Raw genomic sequence first — 18,580 nt, 5'->3', positions numbered from 1 at the left:
TGAATCCTGCATTGAAATGCAAAGTTTGGGTACAATACCATAAAGCAGTTTAGGATACAGTTCTACTTAAAATTTATCTTTTTGTAAGTCATACATATGCTAAAATGGCTCCTCAGCCAACTCCCATATTCCATATAAAGACTGAAATACTACGTATTTGGGGGGAAGCGAATAGTTAAGCATGTTGATGTTTGTATATACAGAGGGGGGAGTGCAGAGGGGATGGGGAAAGCGTGGGGGCCTCGGGCTGGGAGGAGTCACATGGGGAGATCCCCTCTGCTCCCCTTGTGTCCCTTCCACCAGTGCAGTACACAAGAAATGATTTCTGCTGCCACCACTGGCTGTAACTACTCCCCCTTGCTCTGCCCTTCTCTGTCCCTGTGGCTCCCCCTGCAAGTCCCACCCCCCCTTGCTCCTCCCCACCTACATTCCAGGGGCTCCCTCCCTCCCGCTCTTGCTGCTACCAAGGAGCCCTCACCAATCCCACTCTGCAGTTGGGGAAACTGAGGCACGGAGCAGGGGCAACTCGGCAAGACCACCAGGAGGCGGGGCTCCGAACCCACTGCCCCCCATTTGCCGGGAGCCACGTGGGCCGCTGCAGGGGGAGAAGGGCGTTGGCACGAACGCGCACGAGCCTCGCTCTGGTCACCTGACTCCCACTATGGCGCCCCCAGCTTGGCTTCGCTGTGGAAAACCCTCCGCCATCTACGCATGCGTTGAACGGACCGGGGCTGAGGGGAAACCTCGCGGGAACAAGCGGGGTGATGACGCAACAATCCGGAAGTGTCTGTAGAACCGGGAAGCGGTGGCTGCTGAGATGGACGGTAAGAGAGAGACGCCCCCATCCGGGGGGGTCCGGCCCGAGCCGGTTCCCGAGGCAGAGGAGGGGATGGGGAGCGGGGCTATGCCCGGGGCCGGGTGCGGGGCGGGGCGAGGCGAGGCGAGGGGGCAGGTCCCGGTCAGGGGACCGGCGGGGTGGGGTACGGGCAGGGGCAGGGGCAGGGGCAGGTCAGAGCCGGATCAGGGGGCTGGGGCTGGGGGATGGGAAGGAGGTCAGGGGATGGGGCAGGTCAGAGCGAACGAGGGGCTGGGGGTGGGAGGGGAGGGTCAGGGATGGGGGCAGGGTAGGGGAGGCAGGTCTGGTTAGGCTGGGGACGTGGGGTGGGGCTGGCAGGTCAGAGCCAGATCAAGGGCTGGGGCTGGGGGATGGAAGAGTCAGGGGACTGGGGCAGCAGGCAGGAGGGCAGGTCTGGGTTAGGGGGCTGGATGGTGGGGGTGGGGCTGGCAGGTCAGAGCCGAATCAGGGGCGGCCTGGGCTGGGGAGGAAGGAGGTCGGGGCTGGGAGGGAGGAGAAGGAGGTCAGGGGAGGGGAGGTCAGAGCCGATCAGGGGCTGGGTGGGGCTGGGTGAGGGAAGGGGTCAGGGGCTGGAGGGGAGGGGAGGAGGTCAGGGACTGGGGCAGGTCAGAGCGGATCAGGGGGCTGGACTGGGGCTGGGGGAGGGAAGGACGTCAGGGATGGGCAGGCAGGGTAGGGAGGCAGGTCTGGGTTGGGGGGCTGGACTGGGTGGGGTGGGCGGCAGGTCAGAGCGATCAGGGGCTGGGCGGGCTGGGGGGAGGGGAAGGAGGTCAAGGGGCTGGGAGGGAGGAGAAGGAGGTCAGGGGACTGGGGCAGGTCAGAGCCGGATCAGGGGGCTGGGGCTGGGGGAGGGGAAGGAGGTCAGGGGACTGGGGCAGGCAGGGTAGGGGAGGGCAGGTCTGGGTTAGGGGGCTGGGACTGGTGGGGTGGGGCAGGGGCAGGTCAGAGCCGGATCAGGGGCTGGGCCTGGGACTGGGACCTGGGGGGTGGGAGGTCAGGGCCAGGTCAGAGGTGGGGTTGTGGGGGTGGTGGTGGCCATTGGGGAGGGGAGAGGGAAAACCGTTGGTGACATGGGAGAGGGAGTTCCCTGTGACCCCAGAGTGGGGCCTGCCTTGTGGTCATAGGGGAGTCCTGGAGGTTATCTGCAGGGCTCTGCTCAGTTGTCCTGGCCAGTAGGCTCCTGAGGAGGATGGTGGAGACCCTGTCAGGTGTGTGGCACTGGGTAAAGCTGGGGTGGGTAAGTGCAGCCCAAGGGCCTGTGCTACGTTGGTCAGGGAGAGAGAAAACTCAAGGGCAGCTTGTTTGATGAATTGAAATAGGTTCAGGTATTTAAGAAAACTAAAATGCATTTAGAATTGCTGAACTGATCCACTTCCTCTTGCGTGAAACTGGCCGGGTGAAGCTGGCTGAGAATTATTTACAGGGATATCTGGGGTGTGCCAGGTTCTGGGTCAAAGGTCACCGTGTAATTGTAATCAGAGAAACCACAGTGACAAGTAACACAGCTCTTTCAATAAAAGCCACGAAGCTGCCTTCTGATGAGTCACTTGTTAGTTGCAAAACAGAATGTGGTTTCTATTAGCAGCACTCCAGGATTAAGGTCCCATGCATGATGTATGTCAAATTGAGAGAGAACTGCATAGTAAAGCCACTGGCCTGTACCGTGGATGCTGTGATACTTGCCAGCTATGCATTAACTTATGGTAGATAATTTTTTCCAGTGAATATTTCAGTATCTAATGTTCAGTGAGTCCATTTATTTCAAAGAGCCGTATCCAAGGGATAATTCACTAGCTTGTATGGCTCCTTCAGTATTCTGAGCCATTTCCCAGCCGAGCAGTTCAGATAGCACTCCTGTTACCCTGGGTGCTCAGGGCCTTCATTAGCCATGCATATGCCTGACCCTCATTGATTAATCATGACATTGAAAGCAGGAGTCAATCCTGTGGGAGTGTCTCCAGTAAAACCCTCCAACAGCTTTTTTAACAAGTTCTCTGAAATGTCTCATATTCCATTCTAGATAGTCGTTTCAGTCCCTTACTGTGTACAATAGTCCAATCACCACTGGTCTTACAACCATTTAAAAATCAGCGTAAGTGTCGTTTGAGCTCAGTTGTAGCCAAATGAGACTCCAGTAGGGGTTGGTCAGCTGTGTGTAGACAGGCCTTTAACACAGGAGTTTCTGCTTCTGTGCTGTAGAATGACAGGGGAGGAAGGATTGGCCTAGTGGTTAGGCACTAGCTGTGACTTGGGAGACCTAGGTTCAAGTCCTTGCTCTGCTACCAGCTTTCTGTTTGCCCTTGGGCATGTCACTTAGTTTCCTTGTGCCTCTGTTCCCCATTTGTACAGGGGGATAATGCCCCTGGATAAAGATTGGGAGGTGCCTACATAGCAGGGTGATGGAGGCCATATGGAGTACCTTAGCTAGGTAGCCTGAGGAGTCCCCAGTGCATAGGCAAAGGCTGAGAGTGCAGTGGAGGCCTCTGCTTGCCCAGAAGAGACTCTTCTGAACAATTGTGGTGGTGGTATTGGGATGTGCGAGCAGCATAACCTCAGCCCGTCCAGCCCCTTTCAGGCAAAAGGAACATTAGTGTGATGCTTTTAAGGAGAAGGGGACAGTGTGTGAACTGGGGAGACTCATCACAGAAGGTACCTCCCAAAGCACAGTTCCTTGGGTGAAAGATTGTGTGACCTTTGTTACTGACTGACAGTGACTCTAAAAACCCACTGTGATCTTAGTCACCTCCTCTCTCGTTTCAGATACACTCTTCCAGCTGAAGGTGAGTGTGTCCATTACAGGATTTCTCTTTCTGCCCCTGCATGGGGATTCATTATTATACACCTCCCAGCACGGGCTGCCCTGCGTGGCCTTGGTCAATTGAAAGTCGACAAGCCCAGCTGAACTGTTGCTCTAAGACCCTCTTATAGTGTCTTGTGGTATGGCTGGTAGGTCTGTACACAACCGAACTTTCTTCCTGGTACAGGCTGCTTACAAGCCTAGCTGACTACCAGACCCTGTACTAGTCAGGTGTTTTGTGGGCTCCTCCAACAGCCAGAGGCTAGGGTTGATCATCTTTAAGAGGCAGCTACTATGGGTCTAGGTTTATTCCTTGTGTTTAAATTTGGCTTCTCAAATGCCTTCTGCTCCGACCTTCTCTCACTCACTCGATGGAGAGTTCGTTGACTTGGAGAAACCTCTCCCAGAACCTTCCTTCCTACCGTCAACTCCTATTGCTTTCATTGTTCTGTCTTCCCAAGGCTTTATCTCCTCCTTCCAGTGCTTTCCCTCCAGCAGGGGTGTGATAGTCTCCCAGGTGGGGGGATCACTGGGCTTTCTGCCCACAGGGACTGGGGAGAGGTCAACAGCTACATAAAGATCCCAGTATTTAAGGCTGTGGTGGTGAAAGAACAGGACCTTGTGTCTTTTATTCTGGGGGAGGGAGCAATGCAGAGCTCTCTAACGCTGCTGTGATTTAGACCCTGAAGACATCATTGATTATGTTGCAAGCCCTTGTCTCTCCTGATGTAAAGGAAGTGGCATTGCAGCTCCCGATTGCATTGGTGTGAGCCGCAAATCAGTTAAGTGCATTAGGCTGGACGGGCCCTTCACCTGGTAATTGGATTAAATGTAACAGGAACCTATAGCTCATGTTCTCCTGTGCTCTGTGCTAATGAAGAGAGGCAGAATATGTATGGTACCAAAAACCACCTCCGTTTCCAGAGAGGAGACAGAAATCCCTCCCCCCAGAGCTCTGCCTTTATGAAAATCTGCTTAAAATAACAGCTGCATCTCTGCCTCTTCAGTTCCCAGCCACAACAGGAAGGGTGAGCTATTTATCTAGAGAACTCTTATCACCTGTTCTGGAGCCTCATAGGCAGTGTAAACCCAGCCCAGAATTGTCATGCATGGCATAGTCTTTCCTTCATATCCCCTGCCAAGTCCAGAGCAAACTCCTTCCCATCACTCCCCTCAAGCACCAATTGGTCCCTTTCACTCACTTCTGAAAACGCCGTGAGAAGTGAGCCTGTGAGCATGCCCTGAAGGTCCCTGAACCTACTGGTTTCCCCAGGAATTGAAATGGGGGTGGGGGGTGTTCGCATTTACGGGGGGGGGAGGTGTCAGGACCAATGAGATAAATAAGAGATATGAATAAAGTAAATGTTTTATTAGGATTATGCAAATTTAACATAAGAATAATGCAAGTTACACCAAACACATAACAGGTCTAGATTTCTAAAAAAATATACATTTAAAAAAAAAGGATTTAATTTAAATTGAGTTTTGAAAAGTAAGCCATCATGGGGTAGGAGGAACATCCTCGCATGGATCAGTAACTGGCTAAAAGATGGGAAACAAAGGGTAGGAATAAATTATCAGTTGTCAGAATGGAGAGAGATAAATAGTGGTATCCCTGAGGGGTCGATACGGCGACCATTACTGTTCAACATACTCATAAATGATCTGGAAAAATGGGTAGACAGCGAGGTGGCAAAATCTGCAGATGATACAAAACTATTCAAGATAGTTAAGGCCCAAGCAGACTGCAAAGAATTACAAAGGGATCTCATAAAACTGGGTGATTGGGCAACAAAAATCGCAGATGAAATTTAATGTTGATAAATGCAAAGTAATGCACATTGGAAAGCAATCTCAACTATACATACAAAATGATGGCATCTGAATTAGCTGTTAACACTCAAGAAAGAGATCTTGGAGTCATTGTGGATAGTTCTCTGAAAACATCCACTCAATGTGCAGCAGCAGTCACAAAAGCAAACAATGTTGGGAATCATTAAGAAAGGGATGGATAATAAGACAGAAAATATCATATTGCCTCTATATAAATCCATGGTACGTGCACACCTTGAATAGTGTGTGCAGATCTGGTCACCCATCCTAAAAAATATATATTGGAATTGGAAAAGGTACAGAGATGGGCAACTAAAATGATCAGGGGTATGAAACAGGAGGAGAGATTAAAATGACTGGGAATTTTCAGCTTAGAAAAGAGATGACTAATGGGGATATGATAGAGGTCTACAAAATCTTGACTGGTGCGAAGAAAGTGAATAAGGAAATTTTATTTAATCCTTCACATAACACAAGAACTAGCAGTCACCCAATGAAATTAATAGGCAGCAGGTTTTAAAAAAACAAAAGGAAGTACTTCTTCACACAATATAAAGTCAACCCAGGGAACTCTTTGCCAGGGGATGCTGTGAAGACCAAAACTATAACAGGATTATAAAAAGAACTAGATAAATTCCTGGAGAACAGGTCCATCTGTGGCTATTAGCCAGGATGGGGAGGGATGCAACACCATGCTCTGAGTGTCCCTAGCCTGTTTGCCAGAAGCTGGGAATGGGCAACAGGGGATGGTCACTTGATGATTACCTGTTCTGTTCATTCCCTCTGAAGCACCTGGCCTTGACCACTGTTGTAAGACAGGGTACTGGGCTATATGGACCATTGGTCTGACCCAGTATGACCATTCTTATGTAAAAATTAATTATAATAATAAAAATGTTTAGTACAGAAACTCCCCAACATAATGACCTCTCAAGATAGCAACAATGTGAGATAACAACCTTGGCAAATAATGCATTTTAAAAATCTTGGCCTACTAGGAAACATATTTATATAAGTTTCCATTCCCAGTCACAAATCTAGCATTCTGGAGCAAAGTGACTAAAATATAGTCCAACAAACAAATGTTTATTTAACATGCCCCTCACTTTTCCCTCCACCGCACTCCACTCACCGGTGTTGTCCTTGGTCAGTGGAGACTCAGAGTTCAGAGGTGCTTTCACGTGAGTACACCTTCCAGGTGGGGGACAAGAAGGCACTTTGCTTGTTCCTCCAGCTGCTCACTGTTCGCTCTGGCCACGTCTGTTCGTTGTGCCACCGTTCACTCCACCACTCTGTTGCCAATGGCCCTGCACAGTCACCTTCGGCTGCCACCTGCCACTGTGACCTCTGCGAGTTGGTCTCTTGAGGTTCCACCAGCTCTCAGTGATTTCAGCTGAGCTCTCAGTGTGGGAACCTCGCTCGCTGCTAGTGCAGTCTGGGCTGTCTCTTACACAAAAACACTGTACCCACAGGAACACTGTCCCCACAACAGGACTAAGCACTTAGACCTGATTGTCAGTGATTTCAGCTGCAGTGGTCACTTAACAGAACAAAAGACTATCTATGGAGCCTAATCAGCTCTGTCTTTAAACAGTGGAGAGGGACAGGTCCCCACCCTCTCTCTTGATGTCTTCAAATCATCACAGGCTAGAGGTCTACTGCCCTTTACTCATACAATAAGAACAACATTTCATCCCCCATTCCCCCCACATTCAAGTGGTTTGTAACCCAACCCCAGCCAAAATCTATCACTTGGACAACACAGCTCTGTTTGCTGGATACCTAGGTAGATTAGGTTTGAATGTAAATATAATCTGGCCCTGAAGCCTTTCCCCACAGACCCAGCTCATCACTAGCTGTCAGGGAGAGCTCATTTAGACTTTGCTTACAAATCATCATTTGAAATTATTAGGTTGGCCAACAATCACCGAAATGAATGCACTGACATCATAAAAAACAACAGCTGTCTAAGGAAGCTAGTCTATATTCATACTTTTAAAATCTATTATACTTTTTCAGATACACATATTTTATCATACACTCTATAAGCTTTTAAAGTGTGTATTAATGTTTCAGTTTAAATTCAGATTTCCAAACAGTCACTAAATTGGTATGTAACTAGGTCACAAAACTTGGGGGGGGTGTAGGGAAATCACTGCATGAACCCAAGCTAAGGAGTATGTTCCAGATACCTCACTGAGAGCCCCCAGGTCCCTGCCTCTTAAACCAGGGGGCTGAAATCTCAAGTGCCTCCACTGCTCGCTACTTCTATATATTTCGCAGCAGGAGAGAGAGGACAATGTGTTTAGTCAGTACCATGCCACAGGTCCTACCTGTCTGGCCAAGGAAGCCAGGCCTTCCTTCAGAGCGCTCCAGCTCTGCTCCATCAGTCAGCCAGAGGGGCTACTGCAGCTCACTGAGTCTCTTTCCTCTTGCTGCCTCCGCTGTGTGCCCAGACATGTCCATAACTATGGCACCTGCCCAGCCAGTCTCACTGCGTTTAGGGTTGTATAAAGGACAAGGCAGCCTGCAAAGGCAGCTGAGGCAGTGCCAGCAGATGCTGCGGGCACCGTACACATGCTTTGCTAGGACAGCCTGTGGGCTTTTGTGAGAGTTGTGGGAGCCTCTGATTGTGTTAATGTTTGACCCTTTCATGGGCGAGCACTGAAGTCTGTTTCTCTTAGTTCACAGCAAAGCAGCTGGAGAAGCTAGCCAAGAAGGCCGAGAAGGACTCGAAGACTGAGCAAGCCAAAGTCAAGAAGGTAGCCAGTGCGGCTGAAGTCTGTGGAGGTGGTAGAACTCCGTAGTGGAGATGAAAGTAAAGGCTCTGATGGCTAGGTGTCGTTTCAGCCGTTGCACCCTTGAGCCTGTGCTGTCAGTCCATGTCTCTGGATCAGAGGGATTAACACAAGGAATTATAGTAGATTCCATGTAATAGCACCCTGGATATTAACAGCTTCTGCTTAATGGCAGCACTTGGCTGGGAGCCATCCCTGCCCCATTGACTTTAATGTTAATGTCATTGATTGCTGTACCAGGCGCAATAGACCATCCTGATATCCCCAAATCTCCTAGCCTCAGCCCTAATCGTGTCCGTCCTAGGCTCCACTAATCCTGATCCAAGCAAACACCAAAGACCCTTTATAAAGAACACAGACGATAGAGATTTCTGTATGACATCCCTTGGGTGGAAATGGGAGACATTTGCTTCTGACGTGTGAAGGAAAATGGATTCCTCCTGCAAATCTTTTCCCTTCCATGTTCCAGGCCCTTCAGCAGAAGAATGTAGAATGTGCTCGCGTCTATGCAGAGAATGCAATCCGGAAGAAGAACGAAGGTTTAAACTGGCTTCGGATGGCTTCCCGAGTGGATGCAGTGGTCTCCAAGGTGCAGACAGCAGTGACCATGAAGGGGGTAAGAGGCTTTGTCGTCTCATGTGTATCCCTGGAGGACAGGGGCTGTTTCCTGTCCTTGTACAGATAGAGACTATTGGCCCATCCCTCCCCTCTCCTGACGACGTTCCTCTCTTCTTTTGTAACTTGGTTAGAACTGAGCTTTAGTGTTGGCAGGTGCTATAATGCCTTCCACCCTCAAACTGGAATTTGGTCAGGGCCCGGGGCTAGACCGGGCATTGTCAGAGACTGCTACAGGTGCTTGCCTTGTGATGTGACCAATACATTTCACTGGGGGACCAGAAATGAGACCCTCAAACTTGCTTCATTTGTGGCTTCATCCATATTTGAGTCTGCAGGCTTGGAAGGTGTGTCCCTGGAATCACTTCCCTGCCTTAGTCATGTGTCCATGCATGCTTGTGTGCAGGGAATTGGGGGTTAGAGTTCTTTTCTACAAGGTACTGAGCACCCTCAAGTCCTTTGGATTTTGCTGGGAGCCGACGATGCTTGTTCCCTCTTTGGATTCTGTCTGAAATCTCTTTTCACTGTGAGCCACAGAACCAACACTAGAGTCCCATCTGGACTTCCTGGAGTTATGCGGCCCAGCTTAGAGAGAGGACGGGCAGCAAGAACAGCCCGTGAAGCACATTGCGCCTGCTGGGCTGGAGCTCCTGCCTTCACGGTGCTTGTACTAACCTTTGGAGTAACACATCCGGTATGAACACCGAAGTGTTCACTGGAGAAATAGCAGGAGGCTGTGCTAAAAATGCATGAAGCCCTTGCATAGAAAAGCTCATGGGCATGGCTACTGTTTTCACGTGACTGTCATGGTGAAGTTGCCTCTGTATTGTTAAAGGGCAGATTTCCAGGGCTGTGTATGAAAATGGTGCATGTATGTGTGTCGTTTGTGTGTGCAGTAGATGCCAAGTGCAATTCCGATGTGCACCGTGACAGTTAGAAGGCTAGCGGATCACTTGCACGTGCATTTTCAATAATCGTGCATTTGGTTGCATGTGCACAATTCTAAAACTCTGCAGCCAGTCTGAGCTGAGAGTCCCCGCTATTCACAGCAGGACATGTGGTGGAAATGCCAGTAACAGTGAATTGCTTTTGGCCAGGCTTGGCTCCCACTCTGAACTGGGACATTTGTGTCAACTTTGTTTGGTGTGTATATTTTCCAACCTCCTGTTACAGGTGACTAAAAATATGGCTCAGGTAACCAAGGCCTTGGACAAAGCTCTGAGCTCCATGGACCTGCAGAAGGTCTCAGCAGTGATGGATAAATTTGAGCATCAGGTTCAGAACTTGGATGTTCACACCTCGGTAAGTGCTCTGTACTTGCTCGCCTGGGGGTAGACTGCTGGGTGGCGGGAAGAATTTACTCGTTGAAGGCTGGGGGGATGCAGCAGAGAGAGCTCTATCACCCCACCATCCTGGGCTCAGGCACAAGGCCCTTCCCGGGCTCCCAGATGTGGTCTTTGGATTAATGGCTCGGTAGTTTCCAGAGCTCTGGTCTATAGAGCTCATCAAGGAAGACCAGGGTTCTCTTGGGTTAGGAGCTGCACATAGAGAATCTCTGTCCCAAAGAGCTTGTGATCAAAGCAGGCAGACACACAGACGAAGGGTGCGGAAAGTTTTGTCCCCATGGCATATTCCTGGGGGAAATTCTGTGCCAAAAAATTAAAAATTCTGCACACAGTATTTTAAAATTTAGCAAAATTCTGCTTATTTTATTTGTCAAAATAATACAATATAATCACACTACTTTCAATTATTTTGATAATTTTATTTCAAAATACCCATCAGCAAGTGTGTCTGTAACAATGCAGACAACAAAAAAGATTCAGGAAATGTTTTTTGACAATTAGATTCCTCCCTGGGCATATTAATACAGAACATTCAGTAATTCATTTAAACCATACTACAGAAATGTATTTCCCGCACCCCTCAGAAGCAGTGCAAAGGGTTTGGGGAGTCAGGGTAATGGAGGAGATGTGGGAGAAGGGAGGAATTGCTGGAAAGAAGCCTAGTAGCGAACTGGAATGATTGTTCAGTGTGGGTGGGAGAAATATGGAATGGGTTTTTTGCGCGGGGGGGGGGGGGGGGGCAGAGGGCTTGTTAGGTAGTTGGGGAGCCTCCCCTATGTAGACCCCTAGCCTCATTCAGTCAAGCACATCTGCCCCTGTCCCCATGTGGTCCTCCACCCCCCACTCCCATTCAGCCCCAGCTCAGTGCTGTCGCCCCACTCGTGCCTGTACCACCTCCACTAGCCCTTCTGAGACCCAGTCTGTGACCCCCCCCACAGCAGCCCTGTGTGCCCCATGCTGTCCATCCCTCCCATATCCCATGCCTCCTCACCTGACCCTGTGGGCAGGGCACTGTGAGAAAAGCAGCCTTTTCTCCACCCTCTCCATGGCTGGCTGCTCCAACCATGAGCCGGCCTCCCTCTTTTCTGTGCCACAGCAGCCCCTGGTGGGTGAAGGGTGTAACTGCAGTGCATCTCTGATACAATCCATTTTCTGCAGAGAAAAAAAAATCTGCGGGGGATATGAATTCTGCATGTGAGCAGTGGGGCAGAATTCCCCCAGGAGTAATGGTACAGATAAGGAACTAGGTGCCTTGCACCAGATCACATGAGGAGTCTGTCAGAGCTAGGAACTGAACCCAGAGCTCCTGAGTCACAGTCCAGTGCCTCATCCACAGGCCAGTCCATCCTTCTCATCATGATGGTCTCTGGCTTGTTTGATTTCCCCGCTCTCTCCAGCATACTCAAGGGGCTGGGCCACATGAGTGATTGTAGCTCATGTTCTGTTTCGATCAACCTTTGACCTGATCAGTCTGGGAGCAGTCTAGAACGTTCCATGCTCCCAAGTAGAGCCGGCCTTGAGCTCATTCTTGAATATTGCCTTGACCCTGGATGGGCAGTGTCTCTAACCAAGAGACAAGAGCTGCCCCTGACGGCAAGGAAAAGCCCCTGTGCAAGTGTCTGACCTTATCTACAGTATCTGAAAGCTTCACTGAGAACCTGAGGCAAGCTGGGGGCTAAAGTGGACATATGGTGTCCATAATGCTTCATACAGCTGTGTGCTGTCAGGTGCTGGGTGGTACTCTGATGTCTAGGGGCCTTAAGATCTCTCTGGCTCCAACCCATCCTCCTGTCCTAAGGCCTAGCTGTCAGGCTGACAAGGATGTGGAGAACCCTTTGGGGAGGAGAGCAATGGGCCAAACTCAAGATCTGTAACTGGCTCCTACAGGCAGGAACATGGGCTGAGTGGATTCTTCAGTGGAGCCAGATCGTGGCTCTGCTTCAGATACTGACTCTGCCCATTGTAGGTGATGGAGGACTCCATGAGCTCTGCTACCACCCTGACCACGCCGCAGGAGCAGGTGGACAGCCTCATTGTGCAGATTGCCGAGGAGAATGGCTTGGAGATCATGGACCAACTCAGCCAGCTCCCCGAGGGGGCTTCGGCAGTGGGGGAGAGCTCTGTCCGCACCCAGGAAGACCAGCTGTCTCGAAGGTTCTTTCTCTTTCCCACGTCCCTTGGTGTGATTGTGTCCCTGGGCTTCCTGTTCCTGGCAGCTTGAACTGCCCCCCCGGCATCTCTTTCACAGCTCGTATGGGGTAGTTCAAGCGGAAGGGATGGTTGGGAGGGAAGCCAGCTGTTGGAGCAACCTCTGGGCTCTCGCGTCCTCATGCATGGTGGAGCCTAGCAAAGCTCCAGAGGAGCCATGTATAGGCAGTGTAGCATGTCGTGCTCCACAGAGGAGAGGGGCTTTCTGATTCTACTAGCAGTGGGGCTGGGGGAGCACCGGGGAGTGCAGGTGGTAGAAGGTGTTGCTTGCTCAACCCAGTAACCAGATGGTGGGAGTGGTCCAGGCCCGTGCTTGCCTTGCACAGTTGATGCTGCTCTGGGCGTGCTTGGCACTGACCTTCAAACAGGCTGTCTCTCTGGAACCTCCCTGGAAGAGGCTTGAGGCCACCTCCTATTGCTGGTGAGCTCCTTTTCCTCCTCCCCATCCCCGCAGCTCTGCATACAGCTACCGTGAGAGGGCCCCGCAGAGAACAGAGCCCTGCAGTTCCTGGCTGTACAGAGCTCCCTATCCCCAGAAGTCACTGCACAGCTGCCAGACTCTCTCCAGGTTCTCTTGCTTTGGGCTGTCTGAAGCACAGAGAGGAGCGGTGGGTCTGGTGGGAGGCGTTTTACAGACCCTGAGAAATGGAGACCCTCACCTGGCTGCGTTGTGTGGTGCGGCTGGACGGTGCCTCTTGCTGAAGATGGTTGAGTGTCTGTCATGCCTGGCTCCACGGCTCTGTGATGGAGGGAGATGCTGTTCTTTCTCCTCACTCGTGGGGCCATCAGATGGGTTATGAGATGACAAACAGAGCATCCAGCCTTTCCTTAAACTCCCTTTGCGCTCTAAGCACTATTTCAGACCACCCCCAGGAAGCAGCCCAACCGCTTCCGCACAGAGCCCTGCCTGATACTCCCCCTGGCAGCTGGAAGGGGCTTATCCTGGGTCCCATCTGAGCCCAAAGGTGTTTCCAGCACGGAGGCTTTCTCCCCATCCTCCCACGTGCTTGCAGTGCACCTGCTGCTCTGTCTGCTGAGGTCAGAGTTCACATTGGGCCCCCCCTCCCTGTGCTGCAGGGAGTGTGGGTGCATGTGCTGAGCCCTGAATCTCTTTGGGCTCCAGCAGCATCACATTCTTCCCTTCCTTGCTGGTGGCGTTGCATTGCCGTGCCGTTAAACACACCTGTGTTTCGCTCCTGGGGCTGCTCTGGCCTGAGCACAGGAAATGCATTGGCTGTGTTGGAAGGTGCTGGTAACTCCCCCACTAGAACGTAAATTGTTATCCGTGCTCCAGAGGGAGACTTCTGTCCCTACAAACCACCTCCTCGCTGATTCAGACTCATTCCATCACTGGGAGTAGTGCCCAGTTCTCCAGCGAGCTCCCCCCGTGCTCTCCGGGTTCACCTGGAAGCAGCTCCCATGTTCTGTGCTCCCCTTTGACTTTCTTGTGCTGTTTCTTCCAGACTGGCTGCCTTGCGGAATTAAAGTCTCCCGTTGTTCTGGATGATTACTGTTCCCCTACTGATCGTGCGTGGAGTGAGGACATGTGGGAGAGCCGCCCCCCAAAGCTCCCACTCCATCCCTGCTCTGGCCTTCTGCTAGCAAAACCAGAACCAGCAAGCCACTCCTTCAGAGCCTGTTCTTCTGCAGTGGACTCTTTGGTCTTTTCCGATGATGACTACTCCCTGAAGAGGCAGCAGGAAGAGGTGCTGGAGGGAGGTTTGCTGAGTGAGCGTGACCTTGCTCTGGGCGGCAGAGTGTTCAGGGCTCTTGTCTTTAAAGCAGCGCTACCACTGCCTCTCTGCATCCTGGGCCTCTAGGGGGAGTGAAGATGCTGCTTTGATTCTAACACTACATGGAGATCTTGTTGGAAGGGGAAGTGCATGTTCTGATGGGACACTGGGTGCCTGACCATCTCCAGATGGCCGTATCTCTAGCAAACGTGTAGTGCATCTTTCTCTCCACGTCCTGTACATTGGCTCTCTTAGCCACAGTGTGCTTTGCTGTGGGTGACCCTCCTACTAACAGCTTGCAGCAGGTAGTGCCGTGGATCCTTCCTGTTTCCATCTAAGCCCCTTTCTTCCCCACTGGCTATTGTAGCTGAGGGGAAGGGGTGCCTGCCTGGGGCTTACATGCACATTGGTAGTGTTTCATGCGTGAGGCAGTTGCCTTGGCTGAAGGGCACAAATCTATGTAGTGGCGTCTAGTACGTCCATATTCCCAGTTATCTGCTAGTCCCTGGTGCAGCGCCTGTAGCATTGAGACGATAGGGATCCCAGTGCGATGCCGAGTGTGCAGAGATCTCGCTTTGCCAACTCTTAGCCCTGGCACTGCTTGTCATGTTGCCTGCCCTGGATTTTCTCACCGTTAAGTGACCTTTGAGAAGTTTGCCTCCACAGCCACACGCTGTGACCACTGAGATCTGGGATTCTTCATGCATGCCCCCCCAGGGAGCGAAGCTGTCCTGAGCTGCTCCAGCCCGGCAGCGTTCAAGGTGCAGCGCTGTCTGCTGGGAATGCCGGGGCGTGGTCTGTCTCCTAGCTCTGTCGCTGGCAGCATGACAGTGGAGCAAATGTCCAGCCCCTCCTGTGAATGGTGAGGATGTCTCCACTGTTCCAGCGGATGTTGTACTTCCCTCCTAAATACCTCTGTTGCCTTTACCTCTTGGGTTTCTTCCCCCGGCTTCCGCTCCCTTCCTCAGGGCTGACACTGACAATATGCCCCAGCTCAACTGATGACTGAGTGTAAGCTCGTCACTTCCTTTAACCCAGTTGACACTGCAGGCCCGGGAGCCAGGCTGAGAAGGAAGGATTGGCCCCCACGCTTTCCTCAGCCCCAGGCGTGAGAGCTTTGGGAGGCGTAGGGTGTCACTTTTCACACTCAGCCTCCTCTTCAGCCCAGCTCGGTGTAATGGTGGGAGACAGCGCCGGGGAAGTGGGGAGGTAGCCAGGGGAGATCTGAGCCCAGCTTGCTGCTGAGCCAGGTTCCCATTCAGAGGAGTTTTAAACCCCATCCCTGCTGGCTCCACAGTAGCTGCCATGTGCTGGGAGTCTGATATCACTGTGCCGGAATCAGTGCAGAGCACATCTGGCATACCCAGCAATATGGCGCATGTGTTTGGCAGCAGTTAAAGTAGAGAGTGATTACTGTGATGAACAGCCCTGGGGCTGGAGTGCTGGTTTCACAGGGAGGGCTGGCTCACAATTCATTAACTGTCTCTAAGTGTTAAGTGTCCAGTAGCTTCTCGCAGATGTGCTAAGGGACCTGCTTCCCTTTGGTTAGGGAGCAAGAAATCCCCGCTTTGGGGAGCAGGGGAGCCAGATGGCATCAGACACACTCCCCATCACCCTTGCCCCTGAGAGCGTCCGGTGCAGCCTGGTGTCTGACGGTGGCTGGCCTTGCCACTCTCAGTCGGAAGGCATGTTGCTGGAGTACAGAGTCAGCAGGCTGGGGGTTCTGCAGCACTTGCGTGCGGACACACTTTGACATCTCTCTGATATTTTCCCTCCACATCTTGTGGCCTTGGAAGATGCACGTTCGCCTCCCTTTTGCGATTACCCTGAGCTGGGCTGTTTGAGTCCAGCTGTGGCCGCCCCCCGCATGGTGACAGAGGCGGCACAGGACTGAGGAGGAAGCTGGGGCTGTAGGTGAGCTCAGGGGCTTTGTTTCTAATCCTGGCAGGGTCCTGGACTCATTTGTGACCACGTGTTTGGTCTCTGTGCCTCAGTCAGAGCCAGGTGGGTAAAATGCAGGAGCCCCCCTGAAAATCTGAGCAGAGCTTTCCAGGGCAACCCCAGGGAGAGGCTTTTAACGGGTTGAAGGGCAGGCTGGCTTGGGGCAACTGTGAACATCTTGTTCCACCCAGCTGGGGTGTTTCCAGGAGGCACAGTGAGCACTAGCCCCCCAGCTCCTACCTTGTGGAAATGGCCTACCCCTGCCCAGCTCCTCTCTTGGCAGCTATGTGAAATCAGGAGAAGGGGCTGGCCCGGCCTTTGCCCTGGGGAGGACATCCTGCCCTCTGTAAATGAGCCTATTCGTTCCGTGTGGTGCTGTCTGTGTGTTTTTACGCCGCCGCTTTCCTTTGCTGGTTTTGAAATGAACACTGTAAAGTCCACTCTGCATTTTAAATAAAGGGACTGTCCCTGAAAATCAGCCTGTCGGCATTCCATGGATCATCAGCTTCTGCCAGGGCCCCGCTGAGATGTGGAGCTGTCACGGCAGAGGCGGGAAGCGGCCTGGGTAGGAGAAGCAAATGCAGTGTGCTGGTGTCGGGTCTCATGGCACTGCTGCTGGGTTCTGGAGGGACCAACACTGGCCTGTCTCAGTCTGACCCTGGCTTGGGGAGGGACTCCACCAGCCCTGCCTCTCAAGGGGCTCCTGTCAGGCTGCTCCTGCTCCTTGTGTGACATGAAGCTTTCCGGTCCCCCCCTCTTCTTTTGATGCTAGATTTACCTGGCTCAGCCAAGCACTAGCAAACGTTGTAAGGAGGGGTCATGCCCTGGCCCCAGGGGCTGGACACAGGGAGCCCTGACCTATCTTCTCCAGCTCTGATTTCTGGGACCGTTGCACCTTTCCGAAGGATCCAGGTAGCCCCATGCTGCCATGGATGGGGAGAGAACCCTCCCCACCGTGCCTTGCTCCTCAGAGGCAGTGTCATGGGTGCTGTAATTCGCTGTACCACGCAGGGGAGCCGTCTGCTAAGCAAAGCGCTTCTCTCCTGCTGCCTCGCAGAGCAGCCTCTCCCCCTGCTGGCTCCAGATCCCAGGAGGCTGCAGATTCTTCATGTCTTCCTCTTGCTTAGCAGAACTGAGCGTCTCAACCTGTTGCATCCAACTTTTCTGCAACAGGCGCTTGAGGCCTTGCAGGATGTCTATCAAGATCATGGTCTTGCAGGCAGCTCTTGAGTATAAAACGTACCTGTGGGCTGAGTGGCCAGGGGCTGCTGTGGTGTCAGCAAGTGTTGGGTGGGGAGGAACTTCAACACACTAGCCAGTTCTGAGAACTTTTTCTTGGCTCCTCCTGGAAGTGGTGTGTGGAGACGGTTCCTTACCTGGCTTGTCATCAAGAGTGGGCGCTGCAAGCTTTTCCCACTGATCCTTCAGGTGCTTTGGTTCCTTGAAGCAGCTCCTGGGGTAGCTCTCTGTTCCTTGTTCCCCTCCGTTCTGACTGGTGCCCAGAGCCAATTCTCCAGCCCTGCATACGGGGGTTTGCAATGCAGAGAACTCCCGAGGACAGCAAAGCTCCTCGACAACCGAGCAAGGTCTAGTGTCAACCAGTGCAGGGAACAAGGCTCCCTTCCCCTGGCGGGAAGGTGGGGGAGCCAGCACTGCCACTTCTGCAGGAGGCATGAGGGGTCAGCAGCAGGGGCTGCTCTAGTCAGCATGGGCCATCAAACTGAAGGGCCGAATCCCACATCAGTAGGAGTTGGTGCCTTCAGCTCCAAGTACATGCAGCATGGCCCAGCTGAGGGCATCCCTTCATGGAAGGAGGGCCTGGGGACGCTGGCTCTGCAGATACTGGAGGGCTCCAGACTTCAGCTCGGCATTCTGGCCCCTCCCAGGGGAATACTAACCCTGTGTTGTGTGGGGTTTCCAGCCCTAGTTCTCTCTTTCCAGAGGCAGCGTGTGCCCTGCTGGCTTGTCCCAAGGTGAAAGCACCAGCATGGCTTCTGGGGGAGGTGGGGGAACTCTGAGCCTGACTCAACCCATTTAGCCCTGCACTCTGGGCTGAGCAGTGATGGGTCCCCCACCCCCACCCGAGGCCCCTGAGCCAGGCTGGGGTTGAATAGGGGATGAAAGGGCCTCTGTCTGAGTGCCCCACTCCTCCATCTTGCAGTGGGGGTAGAAGGCTCCAGTGCCTGCCTCTCTGGAGGGGCCTGGTGAGGGGTAGGCAGAGGCCCAGGATCACTATGTATCCTTGCCAGTTTTGCTGGCAGGTGGGGGGTTGGGGGCTCTGTATTGCAGCCAACTTGCAAATGCAACAGGAAGATGGTTTGTTTTGGGGGCTGTTTACCAGGTGTCCGTTGCCGCCTCCGCTGTAAAGACAGGCTGTTCTTTAAATGTTAGAGGAAATTGCTAACAGGATGATTGATTGGCCAGCTAATTAGCTAATGATTAACGGCTGCACA

At 52.4% G+C, this 18,580-nt stretch overlaps 1 protein-coding gene across 2 annotated transcripts; it reads left to right on the top strand.

Annotated features, from left to right (window-relative positions):
* The first annotated feature begins 761 nt into the window (after positions 1-761).
* CHMP1A (charged multivesicular body protein 1A) lies at positions 762-16,602 on the top strand. 2 transcript variants are annotated; one of them, XM_032764209.2, is made up of 7 exons: positions 762-824; positions 3,617-3,636; positions 8,171-8,248; positions 8,754-8,900; positions 10,073-10,201; positions 12,212-12,399; positions 13,917-16,602. In XM_032764209.2, exons 1-7 carry the CDS (start codon positions 818-820, stop codon positions 13,936-13,938), a joined length of 591 nt encoding a protein of 196 aa, XP_032620100.1. In that variant the 5' UTR covers positions 762-817; the 3' UTR covers positions 13,939-16,602. The 2 variants fall into 2 exon arrangements, with proteins under 2 accessions (XP_032620100.1, XP_032620099.1); XM_032764208.2 differs by lacking the exon at positions 762-824 and adding an exon at positions 2,011-2,064.
* The last annotated feature ends 1,978 nt before the right edge of the window (positions 16,603-18,580 follow it).

This window comes from Chelonoidis abingdonii, chromosome 19, assembly GCF_003597395.2.
Source record: "Chelonoidis abingdonii isolate Lonesome George chromosome 19, CheloAbing_2.0, whole genome shotgun sequence".
NCBI classification, from domain to species: domain Eukaryota; kingdom Metazoa; phylum Chordata; order Testudines; family Testudinidae; genus Chelonoidis; species Chelonoidis abingdonii.
The sequence above is the reverse complement of the archived record's forward strand: the minus strand, read 5'-3'. Positions and strand labels throughout refer to the sequence as shown.